The 27,594-nt window shown below is 45.2% G+C and overlaps 1 protein-coding gene across 6 annotated transcripts in view; it reads left to right on the top strand.

Annotated features, from left to right (window-relative positions):
* The window catches only part of DYNC1I1 (dynein cytoplasmic 1 intermediate chain 1), a 293,645-nt gene that overhangs the window by 169,244 nt on the left and 96,807 nt on the right, over positions 1-27,594 (top strand). For all 6 annotated transcript variants that reach the window (XM_008073845.2, XM_021706893.1, XM_021706891.1 and 3 more), the window contains 3 exons: positions 2,903-3,065; positions 5,060-5,159; positions 13,036-13,161. In XM_008073845.2, the coding sequence (XP_008072036.2) occupies positions 2,903-3,065; positions 5,060-5,159; positions 13,036-13,161 (389 nt within the window). The remainder of the gene's footprint in view (positions 1-2,902; positions 3,066-5,059; positions 5,160-13,035; positions 13,162-27,594) is intronic.

Here is a 27,594-nt window from a genome sequence, read left to right as displayed (position 1 = left end):
TTTCAGGAACCTCGCTCCCCCACCTCCCACGAGAAAGCGCTCAGATTCTGTTTGTTTATTCCTATATTTTGAACTTTGTGGATCTCATGAATCCCCCATTTTTCATGACATATGACATATGACATCTGGAGGGGCTTTATCTATGAATACACTTTTGGTTGTGGTTTTTGGACGCTCCATTATGTTTTCATTCTGTTGTCACAACACTTACCAATTTAAAGATTTTTAAGTATGGGCGGTTTTGATTTTTTTTAATCAAAAATTACTGTGGTCCTGTTTACTCCTAAGTTGAGCATTGTTTATGGCTTTCAAAAAGTACTCATCGGCACATGCAGCTGGTTACTTTGTGCTCACAAATCGCGTCATTTGACCCCCGTTAGACATCAAAGCTGAATATAAAGTATATCCTCTGTTTGCTTCAGTAGCAATTTAATTTCAAGCCAAGCATTGTATTGTCAAACATAATATCTAGAGAGGCAACTGCCCCACCCACTGAACTTGGCCTCTGTGGGCACACTTTGATCAGCCATTTAGGTTTCTCTTAGAGAGAAGTTGTGTGTCTTGAAAGCTGAGATCAAAGTGGCAATAAGCTACAAGGAGGAAAAAAATTACAGAAAATTACACAGACACTATTTTTTATTCAAGGTAATGGACCTGTACAGCAAGATTCAGGTGGAATAGAGATGGCTCAAAGACAAACAGAGACTGGAAAGTTTTTTATATAATAAAAAAAGAAATAAGGGGAAAATTCCCACCTCTTGGTTTAATTTCAAGTCTCAAGTCAGACGTGAGCAGCAGCCAAGGCCATGTGAGTCTTCCTGGCCCACAGTATTCCTGTTTGGTGAAGTTTGTTTATTCATGGAGCACTATTAGCCAAAACAAAATGGACCTGACATTTGGTAGGGTGTTCCCTTTTTGCCTAGTTCCATTTAGTAGTTTCATTGCATTCTTGAGTGAGATAGTTCAAATGCCTCACCTATAGGAGTTTTAGAAAGAAGACTAATGAATTATTACAAAATTACTAATTTGAATGGTTAACTATTGGCCTAATATATTTATCTTTAACCCTTAAAGCAGACTTAGAGTTTAGGTATCATTTTCCCCATTTTATAGATAGAACTACTGCCTGGAGAGCTTCAGTGAATTGATTAAAGTATGAAAGCTAGCCTATGGCAGGGCACATGTCTGCTTCCAGGCTGATTTTGTAGAGTTCTTCAATTCACTGACAGCTCCACCTCTTCCCCCTTATTGAGCCAGAGTCTGAGTGTACACATTGTCCCTTCACCACTTCTCAAACTAGTGTCTGGGCAATGCTGCTCAGTAGAAGTCGGTGGGTTCCTTGGAGAGTCTCAATCCACACTTGTGTATTTAGGGCTCTGGAGATGTAGGGAGCAGAGACCTAGTTCTAACTGTATTTAGGATGCTGGAAACTCTAGGGTAGATTGTGTGAGGAAAAAGTCTCCTGGTGTCATGGATGAACCGTGTTTTGCTCTAATGTTACCTGGAGAGCATTTTCTAAGGTATGGACTAACTGTATCAGAATCATTATAGTACAATAGGGACTCTTAGGTCCCTCCAGATTCTTTGCACTATGGTCTTGGGCAGGGAAGGGTAGGTAGAAAAGGGACAGATGTCAAGAACACTGCAGACTTGAGACCCCCCCCATCCTGACCCTGTGGAGGGACTTCTTGGCAGTTCAGAATTCTTAGAATAGTGGCTTCAGGATACCATTCATCAAATCAAATGACACTTCCCCAAAACATTACGCTTCAAGTTATTATGCTTAAAATATTCCTATGACCAAGTGACCAGGTAAAAATCGGTCCTGGTTATGAGGATGGTTGTAGAAGTGTTTGGGAGACTCCGAGGTGAAGGATTCTACCAGGGACCCCACCTGTGATTGTCACTCACCACCCTCTTCCAGTAGGTTTAACTCCAGGCGTTTCTGTGCTACTAAAAGAGTAATCAATCAACGTGTATTGGAGGCTCTTTGCACCAGATTAACTGGGTCCAAGAGAAGCACAAAGGTGCCACCGACAGTTTCTGCCCTGGGGGGCTTTTTGGGGGGGTGAGGAGGGGGAAGTTCCTAGTCCTTTCCCCAGAGTCTTGTGTGAAACCTGCAACTGAAGGAGTGGTTTATGTTCCCACATGATGATGCTAAAGTGAGCTCACTTTCAGAAACCATGACATGCTTTTAGTTATTTGAACTCACTTTGCCACATTTTGCATCTTCAAACTTAGTTTGATAAGATTAATCATGCTAGAAAAATATGGCAAAAAACAAATGTGGGCGGTTTAATGGAAACATTTATTTGTTTCATGTGCTTATTTAAAGGCAGAAGATATTGTGAGTGAAACCAGGTCTGGAGAGACAATTTCAGTTTTTGAATAGAATCTACAGAGCCATCAGTCAGCCTTGCCAACTAACCATTTAAAAATAAAATGAATTTACTCTGTAGAAAGAAGAAAGGGACTACATGGGTCCCATTATAGATAGTTTCTAATTAAGTAATATTACCAGCTTGACAATAGTCTCTATAAATACATCATTTTATAAATGTATCTATTACGCCCTATTTGAGCTTTTCTTCAAGTTTAGTTCTAAAGAAAATAACATTCAGAACTGTTTGCTAAAAACATACCAATCTATTTTCATTTGTAAACTTCAACTCTTCAAAAGTAGTAATTAGGACAGATACGGACTATTTTCATGGGAACATCTACAAAAGCTTTTGGTGTGAATTTGTGAAAAATTTAGAATCGATATTAAAGATGATTTGCTTTACTGTGTCTTATCTCTCTTGTGATAAACAGTCTTTTTCAAGAGTTGGAGTCCCTTAAGCTTTATTTGTTCATTTTTTCTTTCCTAACCATCTCTTTTACAAAAAAAAAAATTGCCAAGCCCCTCCAAGGGAACTGACAGAGGAAGAAAAACAGCAGATTCTTCATTCCGAGGAGTTCCTCATCTTCTTTGATCGCACGATACGGGTCATTGAAAGAGCCCTGGCTGAAGACTCCGACATCTTTTTTGACTACAGCGGTCGGGAGTTAGAGGAAAAAGATGGGTTAGTTTCTTGTGTGCATATTTTTAAAAATAGCACAAGTTATCTGTTGCTTCTCAATTTATTCATGTATTGACTAGGCAACTTCCACATTTAACAAATCAGAGGCGGGTGAGATTGATCTTGCTGACAGCTTTGACTACGGGTTTTGGTTATAACTTCTGGCTTAGAGTTTCCCTGTAATTATCAGGTGCTTCCGTGAAATGCTTTTGAACTTAATATCTGGGGAGTGGTCCAGGTGATAGTCTGGCAGAGCCACATACATTCATTCTCCTTTGAGAAGCGTTCCTATAAGCAGCAAAGGAGCTGTGTGTTATGGTCACTGGAGCTATTCTTGATGTCTCAGCAAACAGGAAACTGAAGAAAATAAACATGAGATATGAAAGAACTTAACTGATGACTGGAAATTTTTGCCTCTTTTTGGTACCATAAGATTATGTGTATATATAGCTGCCTTTCAGGAAACATATATGCAAGGCTGTGTTAACAGATTTTTTAAAGCCTAATCTTTATTGATTTATTGATTGCTTTTATTAGACAATATCCCCAGTGACCTTCTCTGTGACTGTAGAATATGCATTGGAAAAAAGCAGTAGCTGTCAACCTTTGTCATGGGCTCATAGGAGGCATTTTATGTGCCTTTCACAACATACGTAATGTAACTGCTAAGAGTCACAGATTTCTTTAACCAAGAACAATATGGAAGGTCGGATCACTTGCCTTTTTCATCAAACCTGATTTTCGAAAATTCAAATACATTCTTCAAGGACAATGACTTATCATTGAGGATGCTCAAAGAAATGGAACCAAGAGTTTCAAAAGAATGCTCTGAAAAGGTCCTCAGTAGCTGGCAGCATCTTAGACGACCTTGAAGAAACAGCAATATGAATATATATGAATATATATATTTTGAGTATATATGCACGGCAATGTTAGTTTGCTTTAAAAAGTCATCACTCTGTGACTTAGCTGCTTCTGTGGTCCCATTTTTCTCAGGATGTCTGGCCAAGTACTCTCCCAGGTTCCTGGCAGGACTTGGGTGTGTATATCTCTCGCCTAAGTTTGTGATTGGTGTAGCTGAGGAAGGATTAGCAGGGCCATAAAAAAGTCATCACAGGTGAACTAATGAGAGCCTAGATAACTTGTCTGCAGTCAGGTCGCCTAGTCTGAAAACAAGCCGTGTAAGATTAATGATTTGTGGCCCAAGCCAACAGATGGGACAGATGAGCAGGGGAAAGGGAAGAGTGATGGATTTCGGGACTGAAGCCCAAGCAATTCAGGCAGCTTTCTATGAGAATTCAGTAGCTGCTGGCATGGAACAAGAATGACTCAATTTGAGTGCCCAGCCTTGTAGGGTAGCTGTGTGACCAGCACTGGTTTCCTCGGAGAACAGGTTCTGGCTCATTGAGTTTCAGCCAAATAGATCCCAGTCAGAGTGTCACCCTCCTAGACCTAACTGCTGCTTTGGTCCGTGGCAGGCATGATAAGCCCCTGGACAAGTCTGATGACTCCCCCCACCCCGCCCACAATGCCTGCCTCATGGTGGAGATTGTCACTTACCTTTAGTAAGGAGGTTCCTGCCACAACCGAGCAGAATTTATAGGTGACTCCAAAGAGCATCTCATTTCCGGGCTGAGGATAGTGAAAATGGAACTGATATCAGAGAATCCCCTGGTATACTGTGCTCCCTTGGAAGCAGGGAGATTTCTAAGAAACTCAGCTTCAGGCGGGAACTGGTGAGGGAAAGGAAGCCTAGGGGGAGCCTGAGAGCATCTGACATTTCATACCAGGCTTGGAACATGTGCAGCCATCTCTGGACCAGGTTAGGAAGAGCTGTTCATAAAGTGGTCCATGTTTAGTTTATGTCTTTGGATTAGAATTGACAGTCTGATAGACATTTGGCTTCAGAAAGTTTACACTTTGCATGTCAGGATGCACAGCAGGGAGGAAGCCTGTTCTGAGGCGTCACATTTACCTCTCATGTTTCGACCCTCTAGGGATGTCCAGGCGGGAGCCAATCTTTCCTTCAATCGTCAGTTCTACGATGAGCATTGGTCCAAGCATCGAGTAGTTACTTGCATGGACTGGTCTCTCCAGGTAAGAGTTGTTACTGGGATGAGACACACTGGGCTTGTGTTCTCATGGTATTCGTATTTTAAAAAATAGTAAGAGAGATGTGTTCCTCCACTCTGGATATGTTTACTAACCTAGTTTTCTTCTCCATGCATGTGGGTTTTCTTTTTCATTTTACTGCGGTTTCAGCTTAAGTTATCCACTCAGTTATTTGTATTTATTGAGTACCTGCTATGTGCTAGGTGCCAGGCAGAGAGCTAGACCACGGTGCCCCAGAAACTGCTCTCATTAAGGTCACTATTGATTTCCTATTTGTCAAATCCTGGGGTTGTTTTTAGGCCTTCATCTGCATCAATCAGCCAAGTTGACTTCTCTGTGCCCATAGAAACAACTTCCTTCCAGTGAATTCTATCCGCTCAACTCTACTGTCTTCTAGTTCCCTGAGTTCTCCAAGACCTCTTTTTCCTCAGGTGCCCTTGAGGCCTGCGGTCATACTCTCCCCCTCCACTCTTCCTCCTGGTATGCTCTCTGCAGGAGATCTCTTTCACTGTGAGGAATTCAGCCGCAGCATGGACAGTCTACATTTCTAACCCAGTCTTCCTCCTGACTCTCACGTCGTTCTCCAGCCAGGCCCACTCAGGTGTTCCACAGAATCTTAAACTAATCACTAACTCATTATTTTCACATATCCCAAGTCATTTGTGCCTACCAGATGATCTGTTACTAGCATCCTGAAAGCCTTACACAGAACCTTCGCCATCACCATGATCAACACCTGCCTTTGACCTTTGCCATCACTATTATCAGCTTCTGCCCTTGACCTTCACCATCACCATGATAAACTTCTGCCCTTGACCTTCGTCATCACCATGATCAGCTTCCGCCCTTGAGCTTCGCCATTGCCATTATCAGCTTCTGCCCTTGACCCTCAATCACCCTTATCAGCTTCCGCCCTTGACCTTCACCATCACCATGATCAACTTCTGCCCTTGACCTTCATCACCATGGTCAACTTCACCCTTGACCTTCACCATCACCATGATCAGCTTCCGCACTTGACCTTCACCATCACCATGATCAGCTTCCACCCTTGACTTTTGCCATCACCGTAATCAGCTTCTACCCTTGACCTTCAACATCACCATTATCACCTTCTACCCTTGACCTTCATCATCACCATGATCAACTTCCGCCCTTGACCTTTGCCATCACCATGATCAGTTTCTGCCCTGGACCTTCGTCATCACTGTTATCAGCTTCTGCCCCTGACCTTCATCATTACTGTGATTAGCTTCTGCCCTTGACCTTCTTTATCACCATGATCAGCTTCCACCATTGACCTTCATCATCACCATTATCACTTCCACCCTTGACCTTTGTCATCACTATTATCAACTTTCACCCTTGACCTTTACTGCCACCTTTATCAACTTCCACTCTTGATCCTCCAACACAGGCTATTCCCCTCTGTTCCTTACTCTCAAATGTGTCCATTATCTTACACCTGTCCTGTTCTTAACCTTCTAGCCAGTCTTCCTACTTCCTCACTTGGCCACCTAGAGTTTTTCCTCTGGGCATCTACCCAAACAATCTTTCTAAAATACACTCCCAGGATTAAAACTCCTCATTGTGGGTAGGAAAAGGGTCTTGAGTCAGCATTCAGTACAAAAGCAGGCAAATTTACTAAAAGCCAACCTGCTGAACTGCTAACTCAACTAGGTGACAATATACCAAGCTCTGAGCAGACAAGTAACATGTGCAGAGGTATCTGCCTCATTGCAGTGAGGCCACCGTTGGAACCCAAAGGTCTGATGTCTGAGCTTACATTCTTAACAACATGCTGTGTTCCCTTCTGCAGTGACAATGACATAGTAATGATGAGAGAAGCAGGAATGCTTAGTCTTAGGCCCATATGCACAGCACCATTTCTGCCTTCTTGTAATCTCTGCTTTTATTGAGAATCATGGTCCTAGCTAGCTTTTGATTAGTGCTTCTTATATGCAAAGCTCTGTGTCAACTGCTCAGGGCTTTATCTGATTTCACTCTCATGACAGTCACATGCGACAGCTGCTGGTATTATTTTCAGGTTATGTTTGAAGAAATGGGGACTCAGAAAAGTGAAGTGACTTGCTAAAACTCACTCAGCAAGGACATGGTAGAGTGGAGACTCAAACCCAGGTCCTTCAGCATTCCAAGGCAGGTTCTTAACCACTGCCTCCCACCAAGGGCTTCTGGATCTAACACCGAGTGGGCTTAGAGGGGCTGAGTGAGACAGGGCAAGCCGCACATGCTCTCAGAGATCCATGGTGGGGGGGTCTGTTTCAGTTCAGACATGACTTCTCCTGGGATTTAGACAAGTGGAGAAAGAAGGGGGTGTTTCAGGCAGAGCTGTTAGAGGGGCATAAGAGCAGTGTGTGGTCCTGCTGTTGAGCAGGAGATCTGAAAGGACATCATGTTCCATGACTAGTCTGTTCTCAGCCACCACATGGGTGAGTGCCTGCAGCCCTTAGTCCCCTTCCATATTCGAACAACAAAGAGCACATGAGTGATCATGCAGAGACAAAGCTAGGCAGGGTGCCCCACCTCCGCCCATGTGTGTATATCCTCTGCATATCCTCTGCACACCCTGCTGTGTGCACAGAATCCAGATCCAAGCTCCATGAGACACGTAACTCAGCTTGGTCACTTGTTGGGAGTACAGGAATCACACAGGAACCTTATCTGACACTTTCCTCAAGGGCCAGTGTTCCTGCCTGCTGGGTCAGCTGACCATATTCCCCAGGGAGGCCTGGGGCAAGGCCAGCATCAGTGGGTGAGGCCCCGCCTACCTCAGCAGGGGTCAGGTCACTGGTTTCATTTCCATGCAGGGTCCATGAGATGCTTGTGTTACAGGGACTGAAATGGAAAGGGCAGAAACGCCACCACAGAGAGACCACATTTCTTTTCTCCCCTGTCTGTGTCACCTGCCCACCTACATTGTGGGGACAGGGCTTGCAATTCTGAAAGATGTATTTCATGCAGGGCATAGGGAAAAAAAGCTAGAGCCCTTGGCTCCCGGTCATGATGCTTCTTTGGGGTCCAGTGGACCAGGGTTACATGTGGATGGGATGAAGAGACCTGCATGGATCTAGATGCTATCTAGTGACATTATCCACCATGAGGAAGACAGAGGTGCAGTGCTAGGGTCTTGTGGCAGCATAGATGTCTAGGGTGATTTTCTGAGTGTAGCAGAATGGAACTGGGGGGAAAGGGAGAAATTATGAGGTTTCAATGCAGCTCTGCATTGATCTCCTGGACTTCTTCAACAAGAACACTTTAACTTGCCATGTTTGCAGAATGCCACTCAAGCATCATTCCTTAGAAGAAATTTGGGAACCTGGAGAATGATATCAACTTTGTCATTCCTTGAACATGGCCTGGCACAGTGGGTCAATGGTGCTGTCTGCATGCCCTATGGCAGAGTGTATGGACAAGTGCAGAACCAGACTCAGCCAGCACCTGCCCTGGACTCTCCTCTCACATGAAAGTGCCTTCCAGCCTGGCAACCACACAAGATCAAGCCCAATAAATCGCTGCTAATTCATCTAGCTGCTAAACCCAGTGAAATGTACACCAGCAAGAGACTCCCACTAGCACCAGCTCAGAATCCTAACATGTGGGTGTGACACTTACATTATGTCATGCCCTTGACTTCTTTTTATATCAGGAAATTGCTTCCTACCTGGTCTCCCTACTCCCAGTCTCTACATGGTTAAGTCATGAAAGATTCTTTCATCAGATAGATCTTTGTGAAGAGACTACCTACATCTCTCTGTATCATCTTGGATTATTGTCTGACTTCCCTTAAGTTTCCTCATTCATAAAATGCTGATAATGATAAAACCTCGCTCACATGTTTATTATGAGTTTATGTGTCTAAAAGGCTGAGAATTTAAATGTGTCTGGTGAGTAAAAATTACGCAGTAGTTAACACCTGTAATCCCAGCACTTTGGGAGACTGAGGCAGAAGGATCACTTGAGATCAGGAATTCAAGACCCACCTGTGTAACTAGTGAGACTTCGTCTCTACAGAAAAATAAAAAAATTAGTCAAGCATGGTGGCGTGTACCTGTAGTCCCAGCTACTCAGGAGGCTGAGGTGGGAGGATCACCTGAGGCCAGGAGGTCAAGGCTGTGGTATGCCACGATTGTGCCATTGCACTTCAGCCTGGGTGACAGTGAAACCCTGACTTAAAAAAAAACCACTCAGCCGGGCTCGGTGGCTCAGCCTGTAATCCCGCGCCTTTGGGAGGCTGAGGTGAGTGGGTTGCCTGAGCCCGCAGGTTCGAGACCCGCCTGGGCAGGTGAGACCTCATCTCCACAATAAATCAAAAAAATTAGCCAGGCGTGGTAGCACATGCCTGTAATTCCAGCTACTTGGAAGGCTGAGGCGGAAGGATCGCCAGAGACCAGCAGGTCGAGGCTGCGGTGGCCGGGAGTGGCCACTGCACTCCAGAATGGGCGGCAGTGAGACTCCAACTGCAAAAAAAAAAAAAAAAAAAAAAAATCACTCAGTAAACGCTACACAGTGGTGAGAATAATAGTGGTAGTATTAGTAGTATTAGTAATTACAGAGTGTGACTCTCATTTCCCTCAGAATCTGAGCCTGTGAACTTGCATTCAGTGACTTCCTCCTGCTGTCCAGAGGCGTTTCCAGGCCAGTCTCCTTTTAGGCCTCTTCACATGCCTGCCTCCTGACAAATGCCAAATGCTAATCTCCCTCCTTAGAAGTCACTCCCCAGTTCTCCTGCTGCCACGCTCACCCAGCCAACTAGAGTGGAGATTTCTCTTCTGAGTCTCGTAGGCCCCTATGAGCCCCCACCTCCACATATATCCCGTTCTGTGCTGAGGTTTGCTGGTCATCCCTGCGTGTCTTCCCTCCCTCTCCAAGCGTTCCTTGAGAGCACATTCTTCTGGGTGTTCCTCACCCAGCACAGTGCCCTGAGCATGTTCAGGGAGCACTTGACCACGCTCTGGCAGGCAGAAGGTCAAGGCCGTGGAAGCCCACCATGCTTCAAGTGGGGATCTCTCATGATCTCTCACCAGCAAATCACGTGGAATGGGTTATCCTGCCAGGGACCCTGGGCTACTTCCTCTGCAGAAACAAGTGAAGCATGACATCCTTTGGAGGTCTGTGAGGACCTACTGACTTCAGGTGTCATCTGGCTCAGTGTCTGGGATACAAGGGACACTCACCACTTGTTGGTTTCTTCCTCTCTAGCAAATGTGAGATTTAATTTCACTGTAAGAACAAGTTGGGCTTGAGAACAAATCTGGTAATTCTCTACGTAAAATTCCCCCAGGGTAAACATCATATAATCCAGCTCCAGGAGAAATCAAATGATCACTAATTTCTTAATTGTTTATAGTCTCTTTAAAATCATGATTTTGAATAGCATGATTTAAATAATTGTTTAGAGACCTTTCATTGAAATAAGAAATATGACTTGTCATGTGTAAATGAACAACAATGGAATAAGACACACTGGAGGGCACCTTGAACTAATAAGACCTTGCAGGAGATAAGATTTACATCAGTATCTTTAAGACCTTATAATCACAGTTGTAGAAATTATGCCACAGGCATCTCACTGGTATTTTACTAAAGCACTCCTTGTTTCCAAAAACGTTCTGAAGCTAAATAATTTTAAGTATTTTTAAATAGAATATAGCAAAGCTGGGAGTGGGCACCAGTGATAAGACCCAGACGTGGAGCTGTGGGTCATCACTGTAGACATATCTGGGCTGACTCTGTGGGCGTGGCATTGCTGTTTATAGAGTTGTCTCTGTGCGCAACACCACTGAACTTCAGATGAATGGTCTGGAGCCTGCTGTGTTTATCTGGATGTTGGTTTCTTTGAAAGGCCTTCCTAACAGGACTTCAATGCTACTGCTGAGCCGTGTGTTCTGATTCCTTCCATGGTGGCCGTGCACATGCACATCCATGAATTCTCAGCATGCTGCAAGTTGTCAACCCTGCAGCTGTTACACTGAGGCCACCAAAAGGGTGCACAGAGCACACAAAAGACTTAGAGTTAGTTATTTTGGGTGGAAAAGTGGTCAACATTCACATCTTTAAGGGCTATCTTCTGTTAAATATACACAGCACGGTGGAAAAGAAGGAAAAACGTAAATTTTCTAAGAGAAAAAGGTGACATGATCCTCTGTCATCCTGATGCCATTTTTAGCAGGGCTGCCTTGTGAGAACCCTGGGTCCAAGCAACATGTTCAGGAATGGTGTCCTGGCTCATAAACACCAAAAATACCTCTGACAAGACTATCCGCAATTTGTTTATTAATGCTCAGGACAGAGGTCACAGAGGGTGAGTGGGTCTTCCTAACACCTAGCATCACACTGGAGTCTGTGTTACTTTGCTGATTGTGTTTCTTGCATTTAAGCCTTTAGTTATAGGCGTTGTTTGACAATAACTGATTAAATATAAGGCCTTTCTAATGAGCACAGTTACTGAAATAAAAAGGAGTTACTAAAATAAAAAATTTAAAATAATACAGCATATTTTAGCATGAGTTTTTCATGTGCTAAGAATGACTAGACACTGGATTCAGAGGTCAATAAAAATCAGTCCAATAGCTTATAATCTAGGAAACAGGTGGGGGGAAAGTCATTACACAGCCTGGCAAGCACTTGACCTGCTGGGGACACGTTTTACTTAGTGATCTGGTGATAGGGAGGCAGGGAAGGGATGGTTAGTTGGGATTGTCTGCAGCACTGACCCCGCATAGAGTCTTAAAGGATGAATTGTTGTAAATAACACACCAGAGGTATTCCAATGAGAGGGAGTATCAGACTCCTGAGCTCAGAGGCACTTCAAAACTAGCCCAGCAAGGCTGAGTTACAGGGAGTGGGGGGCAGGAAGAGGGAGGGAAGGTAGACAATGACAGGTCCTGGAGGGTTCTGCATGGCCCTGAGAGGGACCAATAAGCCAATCAAATTAAAATGTGTTGAGCTGAAGAGTGACTTAGCCAGAGGCATGTTTTATGAGTCTTCCTGACCCGGGATGGAGTCGAGCAGGTGAGGGTGGAGATCGGCCCCCCTGGAGGCAGGAAGTCATTTAGAAAGCAGTGCCTTTTCTCTCTCTCTTTCTAATTTACTTTCTAGTCATTGCTTTGGTAAACTCCGGCGTGTTCATGTGGCTCTTTGAGCTACGGCCACCATGTTTCTTGACTTTGGCCCCCTCTCCTACTTTGGGGAGATGAATCCATTTCTCTCTCTCTAATTTACTTTCGAAATAAACTATATTTTCTAATCTAAAAAAAAGCAGTGCCTTCATCCAGACAGTAAGTTAATTTAGGAGGTTCTGACATTGAGAAGAGAAAGAAAACAGCATTTGAAAGGTATTGAGACCAGGTGCGGTGGCTCACACCTATAATCCCAGGACTTTGGGAGGCTGGAGGATCACTTGAGGACAGGAGTTCAAAACCAGCCTGGGCAACATAGTGAGACCCTGTCAGAAAAAAGAAATTAAAATAAGGAAGGTATTGTGGTATTGAGGAATGTATGTAATAGAAGGAGAGCATCTAGGAACTCCACCAGTGGTTAGGAAGGATAATCAGGGAAAGGTTGTAAGGGAAGCCTGTGCAGGGGAGAGAAGGAAGCTACCCACAGCACCTGGTCATGCCGGGGCTAAGCCGTGTCTGGCGTCTGCTAGCCAGGGGTGACTCCAGTGAGCACATGGGGAGGGCGGGAGGTGGGAGCCAGCCTGCAGGAGGCTGAGCAGGCACTGAGACTAAGGTGCCGCCATGCAAGGCCCACGTCATTCCCAATGTGTGTCAGTGGGAACAACAGGGTCCTCCCTATGCCGGGCTCTCGCGTAATCTGTCCTTGTGACCTCTCTCCCCAGTACCCTGAGCTGATGGTTGCCTCCTACAACAACAATGAGGATGCGCCCCATGAACCAGATGGAGTGGCCTTGGTGTGGAACATGAAGTTCAAGAAAACCACGCCCGAGTATGTCTTCCATTGCCAGGTAGGCATCAGCGTTGCCGAAATGCCCGGCGTCTCCCAAGTCCAAATACAGTTCTCACCGTGCTGCATCGGCCTAACGTTGCGGGGAGGAACTGAGCTTAGAAATGAAGTTGGTGACCGCTTGGGAAATCCCCCACAGTCACCTCATGTGTGGGGAAAGTGGCGATCCTCCTCCACAGTTAAGAAGCTTGGCTGGGGATGGTGTCATTGTTCTGTTGAAAGCAGCATTTTTTTCATGTATCTGTTGGCTGCTCGTATCTATAAGAAAGGAATTGGCAGCACTGGGACACTGCTGGGGAAGGGGGACACATAACACTTTACCTGTATGATGGCCACGAATGTACCTAACCCTGAATTGTACCCATTTAAAAAATAAAATAAAATGGCCGGGCTCGGTGGCTCAGCCTGTAATCCCGCGCCTTTGGGAGGCTGAGGTGAGTGGATTGCCTGAGCCCGCGGGTTCGAGACCCGCCTGGGCAGCGAGACCTCATCTCTACAATAAATCAAAAAATCAGCCAGGCGTGGTAGCGCATGCCTGTAACTTCGGCCACTGGGAAGGCTGAGGCGGAGGGATCGCCGGAGCCCAGCAGGTTGAGGCTGCGGTGGCTGGGAGCAGCTACTGCACTCCAGTCTGGGTGACAGAGTGAGATTCCAACTCAAAAATAAATAAATAAATAAATAATAAAAAATAAAATAAAATGAAAAAAAGCAGCCCCACAAGGACAAGTGTAGATCTCGCCCTGAGAAAGAAGCTGTGGCCTGCCACTGCTTCTGTTCAGCAGCAGCCCACACTCAGCCCCCAACAGGGCATCCTCCCAGTTCTGCCTTTCCCTGTCCCCTGCCCTCTCTGAAATGTGGCTCAGTGTATTGGACCCATTTTAAGTTTACCAGCACCATATTGCTTTCGTGATAATAATATTTTTGTAGTCAGTTTGGAGGACGACTTACAACCGATGTCTCTTTAATTGTTGGGAAAGGGAGATTCAAATTCCAGTTTGGAAATGCAGGTGGTTTCCAGCTGTGTTGTGTGTTTAGCCTCTGTCTCTGCAGACATGCACGTCTTCTCTTCCGCTTGTCACAATGCAGGCTGAGATGATGCCACACTTGTACATGTGCTGCTCCATTGCCATCACTCTGCCTGAGTAACAGGCTGTAGCAGTGGTTGGAACAGCACGTCCTTTATTAATGCTCCTGGTATGTGATTATGCACAGGAAAATGAAGCCCAAACATTGCAACTCCAAGTTCCGTTCTTCGAATGTCACAATTCAGAGGGACTGATGGCAAACTCTTCTAGCACAAAGACATCACATGAAGAGGGTGGGTCACCCTGGTGACTCTTGGAAGCTCAGTGCCATCTTACCTCCAAGATCCAAGGGGCTTTTTGAACTACAGTATGTTTAGACTTCAGGACATTATCAGATACAATCTGGGGGACGGGAACTGCTGGCATAGGAGTCCCAGCCGCAGCCTGATTGAGGAGCCCCTCGCTGGCCATGTTTTTCTAATTTGCTATTGCAGAAGCAAGAAGTCTGGGTCCACATAGTAAATAACCTCTTTTTCTGAACCTTTGAAATAAGAACAGTTTTTTTCTTTTTTTCTTTTTTTAAGATTATTAAGTCAGTCTGATATGCTCTTTCTGTAAACACAGAAGCACAAAATCCTAATTTTGTTCAGTTTTAAGAGGTTTGCAGAATTGCCAAGGAAATGCTATAAAGACTTTGGGACAAGGAGAAACACATTTTTGAAAAACAACACTCTCTAAATTATTTTGATATTGTATAAAGCATACCTTTTATTTTAAAAATCTAACAAATCACGCATTGTTTTAACCAACATCCATGATCTTTATCATAATTATACATTTTTTAAAAAATTGTAATTATATTGACTAATAGGTCTTTGGTACTACCTAGAATTTTTAAATGGCCTGTTTTATCACATGACAATAGTTAACACTAATATTAATTGAAGGGAGCGTTTTTTGTATCTCTGGGATCATTTACTAAAGATTTCACCAACAAACATTTAACTTAATTTTTTAGCTTCTCCCTTAAAGCATCCAAAATATATATTTTAGAAGAAAATGTACTCATGGTTTTTTTTAAAAGCAAAAAGTACCCTAAATATAGTCAACAAGAGAGGCTCATCAGAGCTACTGCAATGCTTAGTTTACTTTTGCTATCTCTATATCTTCCAAATTCCAACTGCAATCTTCACTTCATCCATGAGTAGAGCAGGTGGGGTTCAGCGTTGCACGCCCTTGGAGATGTGAGAGTGCTTCTGCTGTTAGACCTTGGGTCTGATTAAGTAACATTGCCAAAGACTGTGATGACACTGAGATTCTGGCATCCAGTGGAAGCTGGCCAATTTAACATCCACATCAGTGAAGCCATTGAGAGTCAGGATTGTGTTACTCGGATATAAATGATGAGTTGTTCATATAAATACCCCTTAATATTCATGAAGGATACATTTAGAAAATCTTGTGGAAATCTAGATTGCCGAGTACCACCATACTACCCAATTTCTGCCATCCGTTAATTCTCTTAAAGTTATCTAACTGCAGAACTGTAGGGCCAAAATGTAGGGTCAGGTCTGAGAGGGTGAAAGGGAGGGAGTTTTGTTCCCTCTCAGGAAAGGAGAAAAGGGAAGGAAGAGTTTCGCCCTCTTCCCAGGACCTGGCTTATTTGCCAGGCTTCTTCAAAGAAACAGAACCAACAAGAGAAACAGCAGGGAACCGTGAGATTTTCTAAATGTGTCCTCCGTGGGTGTGTTTGTGCATGTATATACAGATACATATATATATAGAGAGAGAGAGAGAGAGAGAGAGACTCTACTATGCCCAACTAATTGTTGTTGTTGTTGTTGTTGTTTTTATTTTATTTTTTGTAGAGATAATGCCTTACTTTGTTGCCCAGGTTGGTCTCAAACTCCTGACCACAAGCCATTCTCCCACCTCAGCCTCCCAAATTGCTGGGATTACAGATGTGAGCCACTGTGCTTGTCCTCACAGCCTGCACATTTTTTTTAAGTCCCTAAGTGACTTGGACATGCAGTAAGAATTGTGAACCATGGCACGGAGAGGAGAGTGAAGGTGGGGGCAAGATGGCAAAGCTGGTCAACTTCCACTCTCGTCTCCACATTCCCCTCTTCCTCCTTGGCCCAACCTGGGGGCGTTTCCTGCCTTCATTCCCATGATGCCTATCTCCTGCCACCCCATTGGAGGAATGTCCTGACCAGTCCCCCTTCCCCTCCTGCCCTGTCCCACCCTTCCCTCTAATTCCCTCCTCCACACACTCCTTTTCTCCAGCTCAGTGGTGCTGGGCTCTGTTTGTGGTGGGTGGTCAGGAGACCCCACACTGTGTATCCAGGACTGGACTCAGGGACACACGGATCCTGACGTGGGGACCATGTGCATCTAGAGTGCTGCTTCTCTCGGGGTGGGGAGACAACTTGACACAGTAATGCCCGTGACGCTGGGATAGAGGCCACAGTACTATCACTGGCAGCTGAGGAAAAACACAAGTTCTGCACTACGGAGTATTCCCAAGCTGCTGGGAATCGAGTCAGGGTACTTGGGCAGTCCGGGAAGTTGGAGATGAGCCCATGGACAGGGGCTGGGTGGAGAGAAGACAGAATGAAGGCACCATGGCCGCCACGCGCTGACTTTCACAACTGTAGTGAGGTCTGCATTAACATCCTGCCAATGCTCTGCCTCCGTGACCTCCTTGACCCATACAACAGGGAGGCAGAAAAATGCCATGATGCTCCTTTCCAGCTGAGGGCCGTCACACTCGAAAGTCGCCCAGCTAGCAAGCTGCAGAGCCAGTTCTGCCTCGGAGGCCCCTACCACCTCTATCAGCCACCTCAGCCAGTGTCTGAAGGGGCAGGCCTGGCACTGGAGAGAGATGGTTGCATGGCCCACTCGGGGTGTGATTTTACAGCCTCCCGTTGCTAAGTGTGGGCTACACGCAGGCTACCTTGGCTACTCTCTCACCCCAGAGAGAAATCTAGAGAGCTCATGGAGTTAAAGCACACATTTGAAAAACCAAAACCCTCGCTCGCTGGCCTCTAACTTCTCCTACGTCCTTTCTGATCTGTCCTTTCTGATCTTATTTATTACAGTGGATCCTTTCTGGACACAAACTCGCCGAAATCAGGTCATCTGAGTGTGCTTCCACGTTCTCCTGTAATGTTCCAAGAATTTCAAGCTGAGGCCATTGCCTTGCTAAGCTATGGTCTGGCCATGTGTTCTTTGAGCTATGGCCTGGTCATGTTTTCCTAAACTTTGGTCCCCTCCCCTACCTTGGGGTGGTGAATCTCCTCTCTCTCTCTCTCTCTCTCTCTCTCTCTCTCTCTCTCTTTCTCTAATTTACTTTCTAAATAAACTATATTTTCCAATCTAAAAAAATTTTTTTTCAAGTGGAGACAATTGGTTTGCCTAGTCAGGGTAGGGCCAGGGAACAGCATGGTGCCGTATGATGACTGCACTTTCATAATTTGGAAATCATTGCATTAGCTCTCCATGTCTGGATGTTCTCTGCTGATTCTTCGTGTTTTTGAAAAGTGCATAATTGTAAGCAACTCTGGTGGCTCAGAAGAGCAATGTTTCAGGGCCTGGAAATCAAGTGCCCAGGGAACTTTTCGCTGTTCTGTAAAAGCTGATGGTGCTTGGCCTAATCGTGAGAAGATTTTCGAGTATAGAGATGAGTAGCAATGCCAGGCACCTGGTTCCTTTGGGGTGTCTTGACTAAGCTCAGCTTTGCATGTGGGCGCCCGTCTGCAGTTTCTATTTTTTGATTTGAGGAGAGCTGACCTTGCTTAGAAAACCCCGGTGGACGCCACATGGGAGCCAGGCGCTCGGCCCGGCGCATGCTGGCAGGCCGCCTGCCGCCTCCAGTGGTGGCCCCGCACACTGTCATTAGGGTGTGCGCCGGCCACCCTGTGCTGCCTGCCCTGGTGTGGTCTCTCTCTTCTAGGCGGAATGAATGGAATCAGAAATTTCTATCTTAGAATTATCTGCATTGAGGCAAGTGGGAAAGCTATGTTTAGAGGCTTAGCTTGGTCAGAGGTTTTTATTTTTACTTTTTCTTTTTCCTGATTTGGTTTCTTTGTTCTTAGCAGTCTCTCTGCAAGGCTGGTCTGACAGTGACCCGAAACACTCACCCCTTCGTGGGCAGAGTAGAGTGTGAAGGACGTAATGTCCCCTGTGCCTTTTGGTGCCATGTTTAACCCTTGGGTGTCCTTTCCCCTCCATGGGGCCCCGCGTCTCGTTAAGGTCCTACAAAGGTCACAGACAGCAGCTCTGACCCCACAGCCCTGTGCTGGGCTCTGCGTGGCCCCACTGACCTCACCATGAGGATTGATGGTCACACAGGAGGGACGTGGGTGCTGGTAAGCCCAGAGAATCGGAAGTCAGGTTGGCAGCTCCATTCCAGCAGCTACACTGCCGAGTGAACCCAGGAAGCCACAGAGGCTTTGCTGTTGTGTATCCTGAGCCCACAGAAGGAACATTTCCTCCAGCATCTGGGGGAAAGGCAAGACTTGTTTCTGGAAACATGATTTCTTCTCCCATTAACTTCTATCCCTCCCCCAACCCAGACTGTCATCCAGAATCCAAATCCAGAAAACAACTGGGAACACAAAGCTATGCATTAACTCAAATCTGTTTTCTAAAGTGTATTGTGACCAGGGAAGTGTTAGAATGAGATTTCAGGATTTTTGTCTATTGTTTCAAATAAAAGGAAGAGTGACTTTCCAATGGTCCAGATGATACAAAGAAAAAGGCATTTTCTAAGCTTTCCTCTTAGATGGGCCAAGGAGTGGTTCTTAGTGGTCAAAAAAGAGAAGGGTAGGAAAGGAGAAAAGCTTCCTTGACAACTAGTGCTCCAAATTCAGGATGAGCTCCCGGGGTCCAGAATGAAGGCACCTAGAGGTGCGCTGTCATCAGCAAATAGACTCTGGGGGTCAGAGACACCCAAAACAATGTAAGACTCTGACAGTTCTCAAGTGATGCTCAGGGTACCTCAGCTGGGAAGACATAGAAGAAAGACCTCATGGTTTATGACACGCATTACAGAGAATCAAGTCACGGATGTTTAAAGTCACAAATGACATGAAGGTGAGGTTCAATTTCACGTGCAAGATGGAGCTTTGTGGATCAGACAGAGCCACCACCTGGCACCGCTGCCCTGCACCTATAGGGATGGCCCCGGGAGCTTTGGTACATGCTGCAGTGAGGTATGGAACTTCAGGAGCATGTCCTTCCTGCCCACAGAGCAGGAACTGGGCTCTGACTTCACAAAATCGAGCAGCATCGCCTCATCTTCTATCCTGGCCCAAGAAGCTGCCAGCTTTCACTCCTTATCTGCCCTCTTCTAGTCTTCTCCAAAAAGTAACACGCAAAGAAGGAGACATCATGGGGAGACATCGGAGGAAATTCAAATATCAGCTGGATTATTCTAGAAGGTCACTTATCTGAAAACAGAGAGCAAGGGGTGCATGTGCTGGGTGAGCCGTTGGATGCAGAGGGGGCTGTGGAGATATGCCGTTAAATACACTGCTTCTAGTGTTTTCTTTGTCTTGTCGTGCCACACTGCAAGCGAAAGAACTCAAGTCTTGACTCATGACAGGAATGAAGCCTCTGACAAGCACCTGCTGTGTCCTACTAATGTGTTCATGCATTATCACTACAGAAGCCCAGCACTGCAGATTTTGTTCCATCTCCCAGATGCCCTTCCCTCCTCTTCCCTCCATGTTACACAATCAGATTGGAGCCATGCTACCTTCAGCATGCTCCGCTCAGGAATCTACAGGAATTCTTGGTGCTGCACAGTGAAAGCCAAGTGACAATGTGAGGGAGTTCTCTACCTATCCCTCCTTCCCCCTCAGGATGCCCCTGGCTAGTCATTCACTGAGGTTAGAGTCCATTCTGCGGGGTCTGAGCTGAACACTGATAGGGTTTTCTCCACCTTCTAGAATTATTATGAGGTGTGTTAGCTTAGACTACTATAATAAAACACCATAGACCAGGTGACTTAATAACAGAAATTCATGTCTCTCGGTTCTGGGGCCTGGGAAGTCCAAGATGATAGTGCCTGCCATTTCTGTTTCTGGTGAGGGCTCTCATTCCATCTTGTAGATGTCTGCCTTCTTGCTGTGGAGAGTGAGAGAGAATGTGAACTCTCTGATGTCTCATCTTCTAAGGACACTGATTTTGTCCTATCAGGACCCCTACCTTAGGACCTTGTAACCTTCATTACCTATTTCTAGTTCCCATTTCCAAATACAGTCACACTGAGGGTGAAAACTTTAACATATGAATGGCAGAGGGGGTTGCAATTCCGTCCACAGTCATCAGTGAAGCTCCCTTGCTGTAATGAAAGTTTTCTCTTTGCATTTGTTTGTTTCACTATTATGGCATGATAGTCACATGAGAAGAAGCTTAAACCTTGGCATTTTAATTTTTCTTCCTTGGATATATTCCTGAAGAAATTGTGTCTAACTTATATTCATTCATTACTCATTCACTCATTCAATGGATATTTATGGGCACCCACCATGACCAGGACCTCACGCAACAGTCAGTTGGATTGAGAAGTGGCCATCCCCTCTCCATGAGAATCCCTCACCTTGCCTTGCTCCCCACCTTACCTCATTTTCCATCACCTGGCCAGCCCCTCTCAGTGCTGTGAGCTGCTTGGACCCTGCTCACATTGGTCAGAGTCTCCTGTGTGCTCTTAATCGCAAATGCCAAGTGAAGAGGGAACCTGAGACAATGCTAAGGTTTTCTTCTCCTACTCATTTAACCATTTCTCTACTGACTATCTGGTGATGCAATGTGTTCTGAGTTCTCATATGTAGTGGTTAAGAGTGGGCTATTGGCAGGAGTTGGAGACCAGCCTGAGTATAATGTGACCTCGTCTCCACAAAAATAAAAAACATTAGCCAGGCATGGTAAGTAGTCCCAACTACTCTGGAGGCTAAGGCAGGAGAATCACCTGAGCCCAGGAGGTTGAGGCTGTATTGAGCTGTAATCATGCCAATGTACTCCAGCCTGGGCAACACAGTGAGACCCTCACTTAAAAAAAAAAGTATGTTCTATAGAACCTTGCAGCCTGGGATCCATTCCCATCCTGGTTCTACCACTTAGAAGCTCTGTGACCTTGGGCAGATCAAAGGCTACAATAAATGAAAGTATATGAAGTACTTCATGTCAAGTCCATCTTAAGTACCAGTGAATGCCAGCTGCAGTTATTATTCAGAGCATGTAGCTATCTGTGTGTCCTGTTCAGACAGCGTGGCTGTAGGGCCCGCTTTGTGCTGAACACTGTATCTGTTGCTGCTGGCTGGGCATTGAGACTGAGGGGTTCTGGAAGGAGGCACCCAGCAGCAGGAGGGTGCTGAGGGCAGGTGGGAAAGGCGTCTTACCGACGAGGACAGGAAGCTCAGTGTAATAGTGGTGCGGCTATGCTGTGTGTGTGGCTTGAGTGCCACCTGCGACTGCAATTCTGCCATGTGCCAGGTGCAGATGTGCGGCTTCCTTGGCTGGTGGCCTCAGCGCAGGCTCCTAGAAGGAGTCCTCCAGTGCCCAGTTTACTCACACGGCAACACTGAATTATTTGTCAGCGAGCAGGCCATTTGGTACAAGGCCAGCAGGTGTGTTCCACTTTCATCAAATGCCAGTCTAGCATCCCAGGAAGCGCTGACCTCTCAGAGGCTTGGGTGACCTGGGGCCCCACTGGGTCTTCTGTCCTCTGGAGTAGCGGATTACACCTTACTTCATCCTACGACACACAGGCAGGAGCAGGCTGATGAGAATGCCCGGGGGTACAAGAGGGAAGGGCAGTACTCTCCTCAGAGGTTCTTGCACAGCGGACCCTGCTCCCGGGAAGGAGTCAGAGAAGCGGGGTGGGCTGTGGTGTTGTCTCAGGCCATGCTGTGGCCACAAAGAGTGGACTCAGGCCACCACCCTCTCTGGAGGGATGCCTGTGAGTTGACTCTTGTTGAACATGCTCTAGAGACAGAAACACTGCTAGACTTCAGCCATCTGTTTCTAAAAATATACCACTATGTCCTCTCTGCCAACTGGCCCCAAACTTCCTGATGGGTGTATGTGTGTTTTGAAGTCGCCTAATATCACTGTATGAACAGAGTTGTCTGAACATGCCATGTTATTAATTAATACGAAGACTCATCTCCAAGAGTCACATTGTTATTTTAATTCATTTTAGACAGTTACTATCAACAAGACTTCATCTTGAAATCATTTAGAAGTGTATATTATTGAAGAGGATGTGTGAAAATAGGATCATCTTTCTACCAGGAAAAGTTTTCTAACCTTTGTTGTAACAAATAGTCTGCACTTTGCTTTTTCCATGTTTCCATCTGATTGTTTACTTTTAAGTGGTGTGTTCATTGTTTGTCATAGGTTTAAACAAGATGTTGTTTTTCTTGGGTGAAATAGTTAGGTTAGTTGATTTTTTAGCTGCAATCTCCTCAAAAGTATATTGAGTTTATGCCTTATATTCTACAATTCACCATTGCCATAGTCATTTTATGATGTCACTGCTTTTTCCCCTAAGGCTAGTATGTTTTCTCCTTTCGACTTTTTTTAACAGAGTCTTCCAGCACCTCTGTGCAATAAGTCTTGCTATCTACCACTGCTTCTTTGCCCCCTTGATAACTTTGACCAGTATTATGTTGAGTAGCTGAAATTCAATTTTAGTATTTTTATATACAACAAAACCTTTATTTTAAAAAATACTTTTCTTATAAATATGCTTTTCTGAAAAACGAAGAGAACGGGAGTAAAAATTGTACACAAATGCCCACATTCATGTAAATGCATGTACACACACCCCCCCCAAGAGTCTAAAATTCTAGTCAAAAGCTATATTTCACAAAAGAGAATTATAGTCATGTTGATGGCTTGCCAAACCTCAAGCGGTGACAAACTCCACAGAGTGTCCTGAAAGGGATGCCTTTGCACAACCATGTCTCTCCAGATGGCTTGAATTAGGGATGTTTAAAAACACATGGCAGCATTCGCTTGGTTTAGAATTCATAGTTAATTCAGTAGATAAAATAATGCAAATTTGAAACCCTACCCTGTGTATCAGAAAAATCATCAAATCTTATGATTGCTCTTAGGGGAAGTTGCGTGTGATGTGTTGATTTTTAAATGATCTAATTGAAATAATAAAATTAACCAAGACAGGATTTAAAAGAAAGGATTAAAATATAAGTAAAAACTTTCTCCTCTGCAGAATATCTATCCCTTTCAGCTGTCATATCCAATCAATTTGTCTGGGATTCGACACCCAATTGTCATTTCCTGAGATCCGCTATGTAAAGAGGCTGTGTTACAGAGGCGGCATGAAAAAAATGGAAAAATAATTCCAGAGAGCGATGCTGAGAGAAGCAGAAAGGTCCTTAAAGACTGCAAAGTTTTGCCGCACCTCTTCGCCTTGCTGGTAACAGTAGATGGACACTGACACGCAAGGGTTTCCTTGACGTGTGTGACTTTTCCTCCTGTGAACTCTATAAGCAAGGGTGCTTTCGGCCTACGTTTTGGGAGATTATCTTGCCTTGTCTGTGATCTTACATCATGGACAGCGATGTCACACATTGTACCCTCTGGCCCAAGATGGAGGATGGCTACCCCAGGACCCCAAAAGGCTGCATCTCCACAAGCTCAGTTCCCACTGTCCCTTCCTTGTGTCTAAAATCCTCCGTGTCCCACCCTGGGATCCCACAGCTAGACAGCAACAAACAGCTCCTGGAAAAGCACCACCATGTGGGAACGGTATTCACATAATGATGTAGACTACTGTGTGTCCCCGGCAACACAATGAAAGCACTCTGCTGACATGGGAAAATTTCCACTAAGGGAAGGCTCACTCAGGGACTCACAGCCTTCCAGAAGATCAGCAGCGGGGAAGACATGGACCAAAGAGGCTACAAATTTAGAATCAGGGCCAGGCGCGGTGGCTCACACCTATAATCCCAGCACTTTGGAAGGCTGAGATGGGAGGATGGCTTGACCCCAGGAGTTTGAGACCAGCCAAGGCAACATAGCAAGGCCTCGTCTCTGCAAAAAAATCAAAATACAGGCAGAGACCACCGAATATGGTGTCTCTGCCTGTAGTCCCAGCTACTCAGGAGGCTGAGGCGGAAGGATCATCTGAGCCTAGAAAGTCGAGGCTGCAGTGAGCCATGATTGTGCCACTGCACTCCAGCCTGGATGACAAAGTGAGACCCTGACTCAAAAGGAAAAAAATCAAAATAGAGGCAGAAGATTTTAAGCAACTGTTGCAGGGCTTAGAAGGACTTGAATCTCAAAGCAACATGGTATTTAGTCCCCCCAAAAGGAACACATTTTGAGCTTTTTCCAAGCACAAAAGCAAGGACTGTGGCTTTTAATGGCTAGAGGAGCCCATAGGCCAAGCAGATGTGATTCCTCAGCAGCAAGGACACACACGCAGAGAGAGATGGGAGGAGGGATGGAAGGAGGACTGGGAGGTCCCTGGGCTCAGGATTTGGGTGGATTCATGAATATTTCTATTGCAGATTTAATTTGTTTTAACAACAGAGAGATTTTCTTAGCCAGTCTTGAATTCTGATCAATAGTTTTGCATGAATGCCCACTTAACCTTTGTAACTAGAGATGTATTTTATTGTTTAATTTATTTTTTGTTTTTATTTTTATTTTTCTGAGTTGGAGTCTCACTCTTTGTTGCCCAGGCTGAAGTGCAGTGGCATGCTCACAGTCACCGCAGCTTCGACCTGCGGGGCTCAGGAGATCCTTCCACATCAGTCTTCCAAGTAGCTGGAACTACATATATATTTTTTTAATAAGTGGGAAAGGGCTGGTTGCAGTGGCTCACACCTGTAAACCCAGGACTTAAGGAGGCTGAGGCAGGAGGACTGCCTGAGTCCAGGAGTTTGAGACCAGTCTGGGCAACATAGTGAGACTTCGTCTCTACAGAAAAATAAATAAATTAGCTGGGCATGGCGACCTGTGCCTGTAGTTTCAGCTACTCAGGAGACTGAGGTGGGAGGATCGCTTGAGCCCAGAAGTTGGAAGCTGTGGTGAGCCGTGATCGTGCCACTGCACTCCAGCCTGGGCGACAATGAGACCTGGATTCAAAATCATTCTAAAGCAAGGAAGGCAATCCATGGGCACATGAACAATGTAGCTTCTGTCTGTTCCTTGTAGTTCCTAATGATAGGCTTGGTGAACTATATGTGTGACATTTGGGTACAAAATTCTGAGGCAGCAAGAGCTGCAACATGTGATACTCCGGGAGGGACCAAAGTGCAGTACAGGGTAAGGCTTTTCTCTGAGTGGTATCCTCACCCTGTTGCCCAGGCTGGAGTGCGGTGGCACAATCACAGCTCACCACAGCCTCTGGGCAGCATTTTTCAGAGACAATTAATGGATTTTTATTGCCTAGTTCACATGTATAAAGGTAGGAAAGATGATGCTTTAGAAAACAGTCAATATCAGCTGAAACAAGGTATGGTCTAAATGTCACAACCTGTATTAGAATCTACATACACCCAGAACCTGACCACTCGCAGCCAGTTCCCTCTTTCCTGGCTCTGAATTAAGGGCCCTCTATTCATTTCCTGGGTGGACTGAGGTCAGTGGCACCTGTGTACCCATCCACACTGGGGCTGTTGTGTTCCTTATCCCACAAGGGCTGCTCAGCCTTGGGAGGCCAACAGAGCAGGGAGCTCACAGGCAGCAGGGATACCACGAACAGCAAAGCCAGATTCTTAACAGATGTTCCGTCTGAGTGACTCTCCTCCTTGAAAATACCTCTTGATTCTAAATCCACATCCTGATGTGCCCACTCCTGTTACCGTTGTCTGCTGCCTGTTCTGAATTAATCCTTTGAGGTGGTCATTCCCCGGAAAGAGAAAAGGGAAACGAGAAGAGAGAAGGCGAATGAAAGAGAGTGTGTGTGAAGGGTGGGGGAAGGCTTGATGAGGGTCGGCTGTCCTGGGTGAGGCTGTCTTTGAGCTGTGTAAGAAGGGAGAGGAAGAGGACAAGGGAGATACCCCAAAAAGATGCTCAAAAGGTACACGCCCCTCTTGCAGAACGAAAATCTGTTTTTTGCACTAGAGCTTAAGTTACAGATTATTTTCATTCTGTGTCGTACTTCATCTCAAATAATTGATATAATCTAAAAAGTGGTTAAAAGTATTAAAATGGTTTCCATAGTAGAAAATTAAATGATTTTATTAACTGTCAAAGCCGGTGTTTAAACTGAGATAATTTGAATTATATTTCATATAGCGCTCATGTCACTGGGATGTCTAAACACTCTGTGAAAAAGTAATAATCCCTGATTCTGATTTCTCATCAATGGAAAACTGATTAAAGGTTAGAAATACTAGCCACCAATTGCTGCTATTTGTAAAACCTTCATAGAAGGCTGTTTTTCTTGAGAAATTCTGAATTAAAATGTATTCTCCACCTTGGAGCGATTAACCCTTTAGGAGACTTTTACATTTTTTTAGGTCTAACGTCTTCTCAGAGGACCATAAAACTGCTTCAAAACTTAATTTCAAATGTACATGGATGTTAAGTAGTAATATCTTGTGCTATTATATATAAGATAGCAAAATATTGTCACTGCATATCATCAAATTCATTTTCTGTCTGTCTGTCGGTTTGCCTACCTATCTAATTTATCTATCTCTATGTGTCTCTACTTATCTGTCTGCCTATTTATCTAATATCTATCTGTTATCTATCTCTATATCTATCTTATGTATCTATCCAGTCTTTCTAAACTGTCTTATCTATCTTTTATCTAGCTGTCTTTCATCTATCTCTATATCTATCTGTCTTTTGTATCTATCTTATCTAAGTATATCTATTTAATCTCTTACCTATCTGTCTATCTATTGGGCACAGGTTTTCCTATGCTGCAGCCTACTGGTTTCAAACTGAGGCCATATGAACCTTTTAACACACATTTCTCTATTCTCTGCCCTCTGCAACTTAGGTCCTCTGGGGTCTTCAGATCCTCCCAGCCTTTTCCTGGGTGCTCCCAGGGAATGCTGCAAATGTGTTCATGAATAAAGTTCTCAAGACTGCCCGTGAGGCTCATGGCAGATTGCAGGGACTGGGGTACCCCAGCCTGCGGCCTTGCCCTCTACCCTGTCTCTGGTGCATCCGGGGGCGGGCCCTCACTCACTCCAGAGTGAGCCCCACCGCCCTGTACTTGCTTCCATTGCTGCTGCTGTGGCTCTGGAACCCCGAGAAGTTATCTCAGGGACTTCTGGAACTGAAGCCAGTAGGGTTGGGGCATGTTCTATGAAGAGGGTGGCAGGATGCTTCTTCTCCCCAGAGTGTGCATTCTTTGTCTCAAGGAAGCCTAAATGGCAAAGGCGGGTTATCCCCTTTTCATCATCCAT

The sequence above is a fragment of the Carlito syrichta genome, unplaced genomic scaffold (assembly GCF_000164805.1).
Source record: "Carlito syrichta isolate Samal-C Ts95f unplaced genomic scaffold, Tarsius_syrichta-2.0.1 Scaffold316198, whole genome shotgun sequence".
In the NCBI taxonomy this organism is placed as follows: domain Eukaryota; kingdom Metazoa; phylum Chordata; class Mammalia; order Primates; family Tarsiidae; genus Carlito; species Carlito syrichta.
This window is presented reverse-complemented; position numbering and strand designations above follow the sequence as displayed.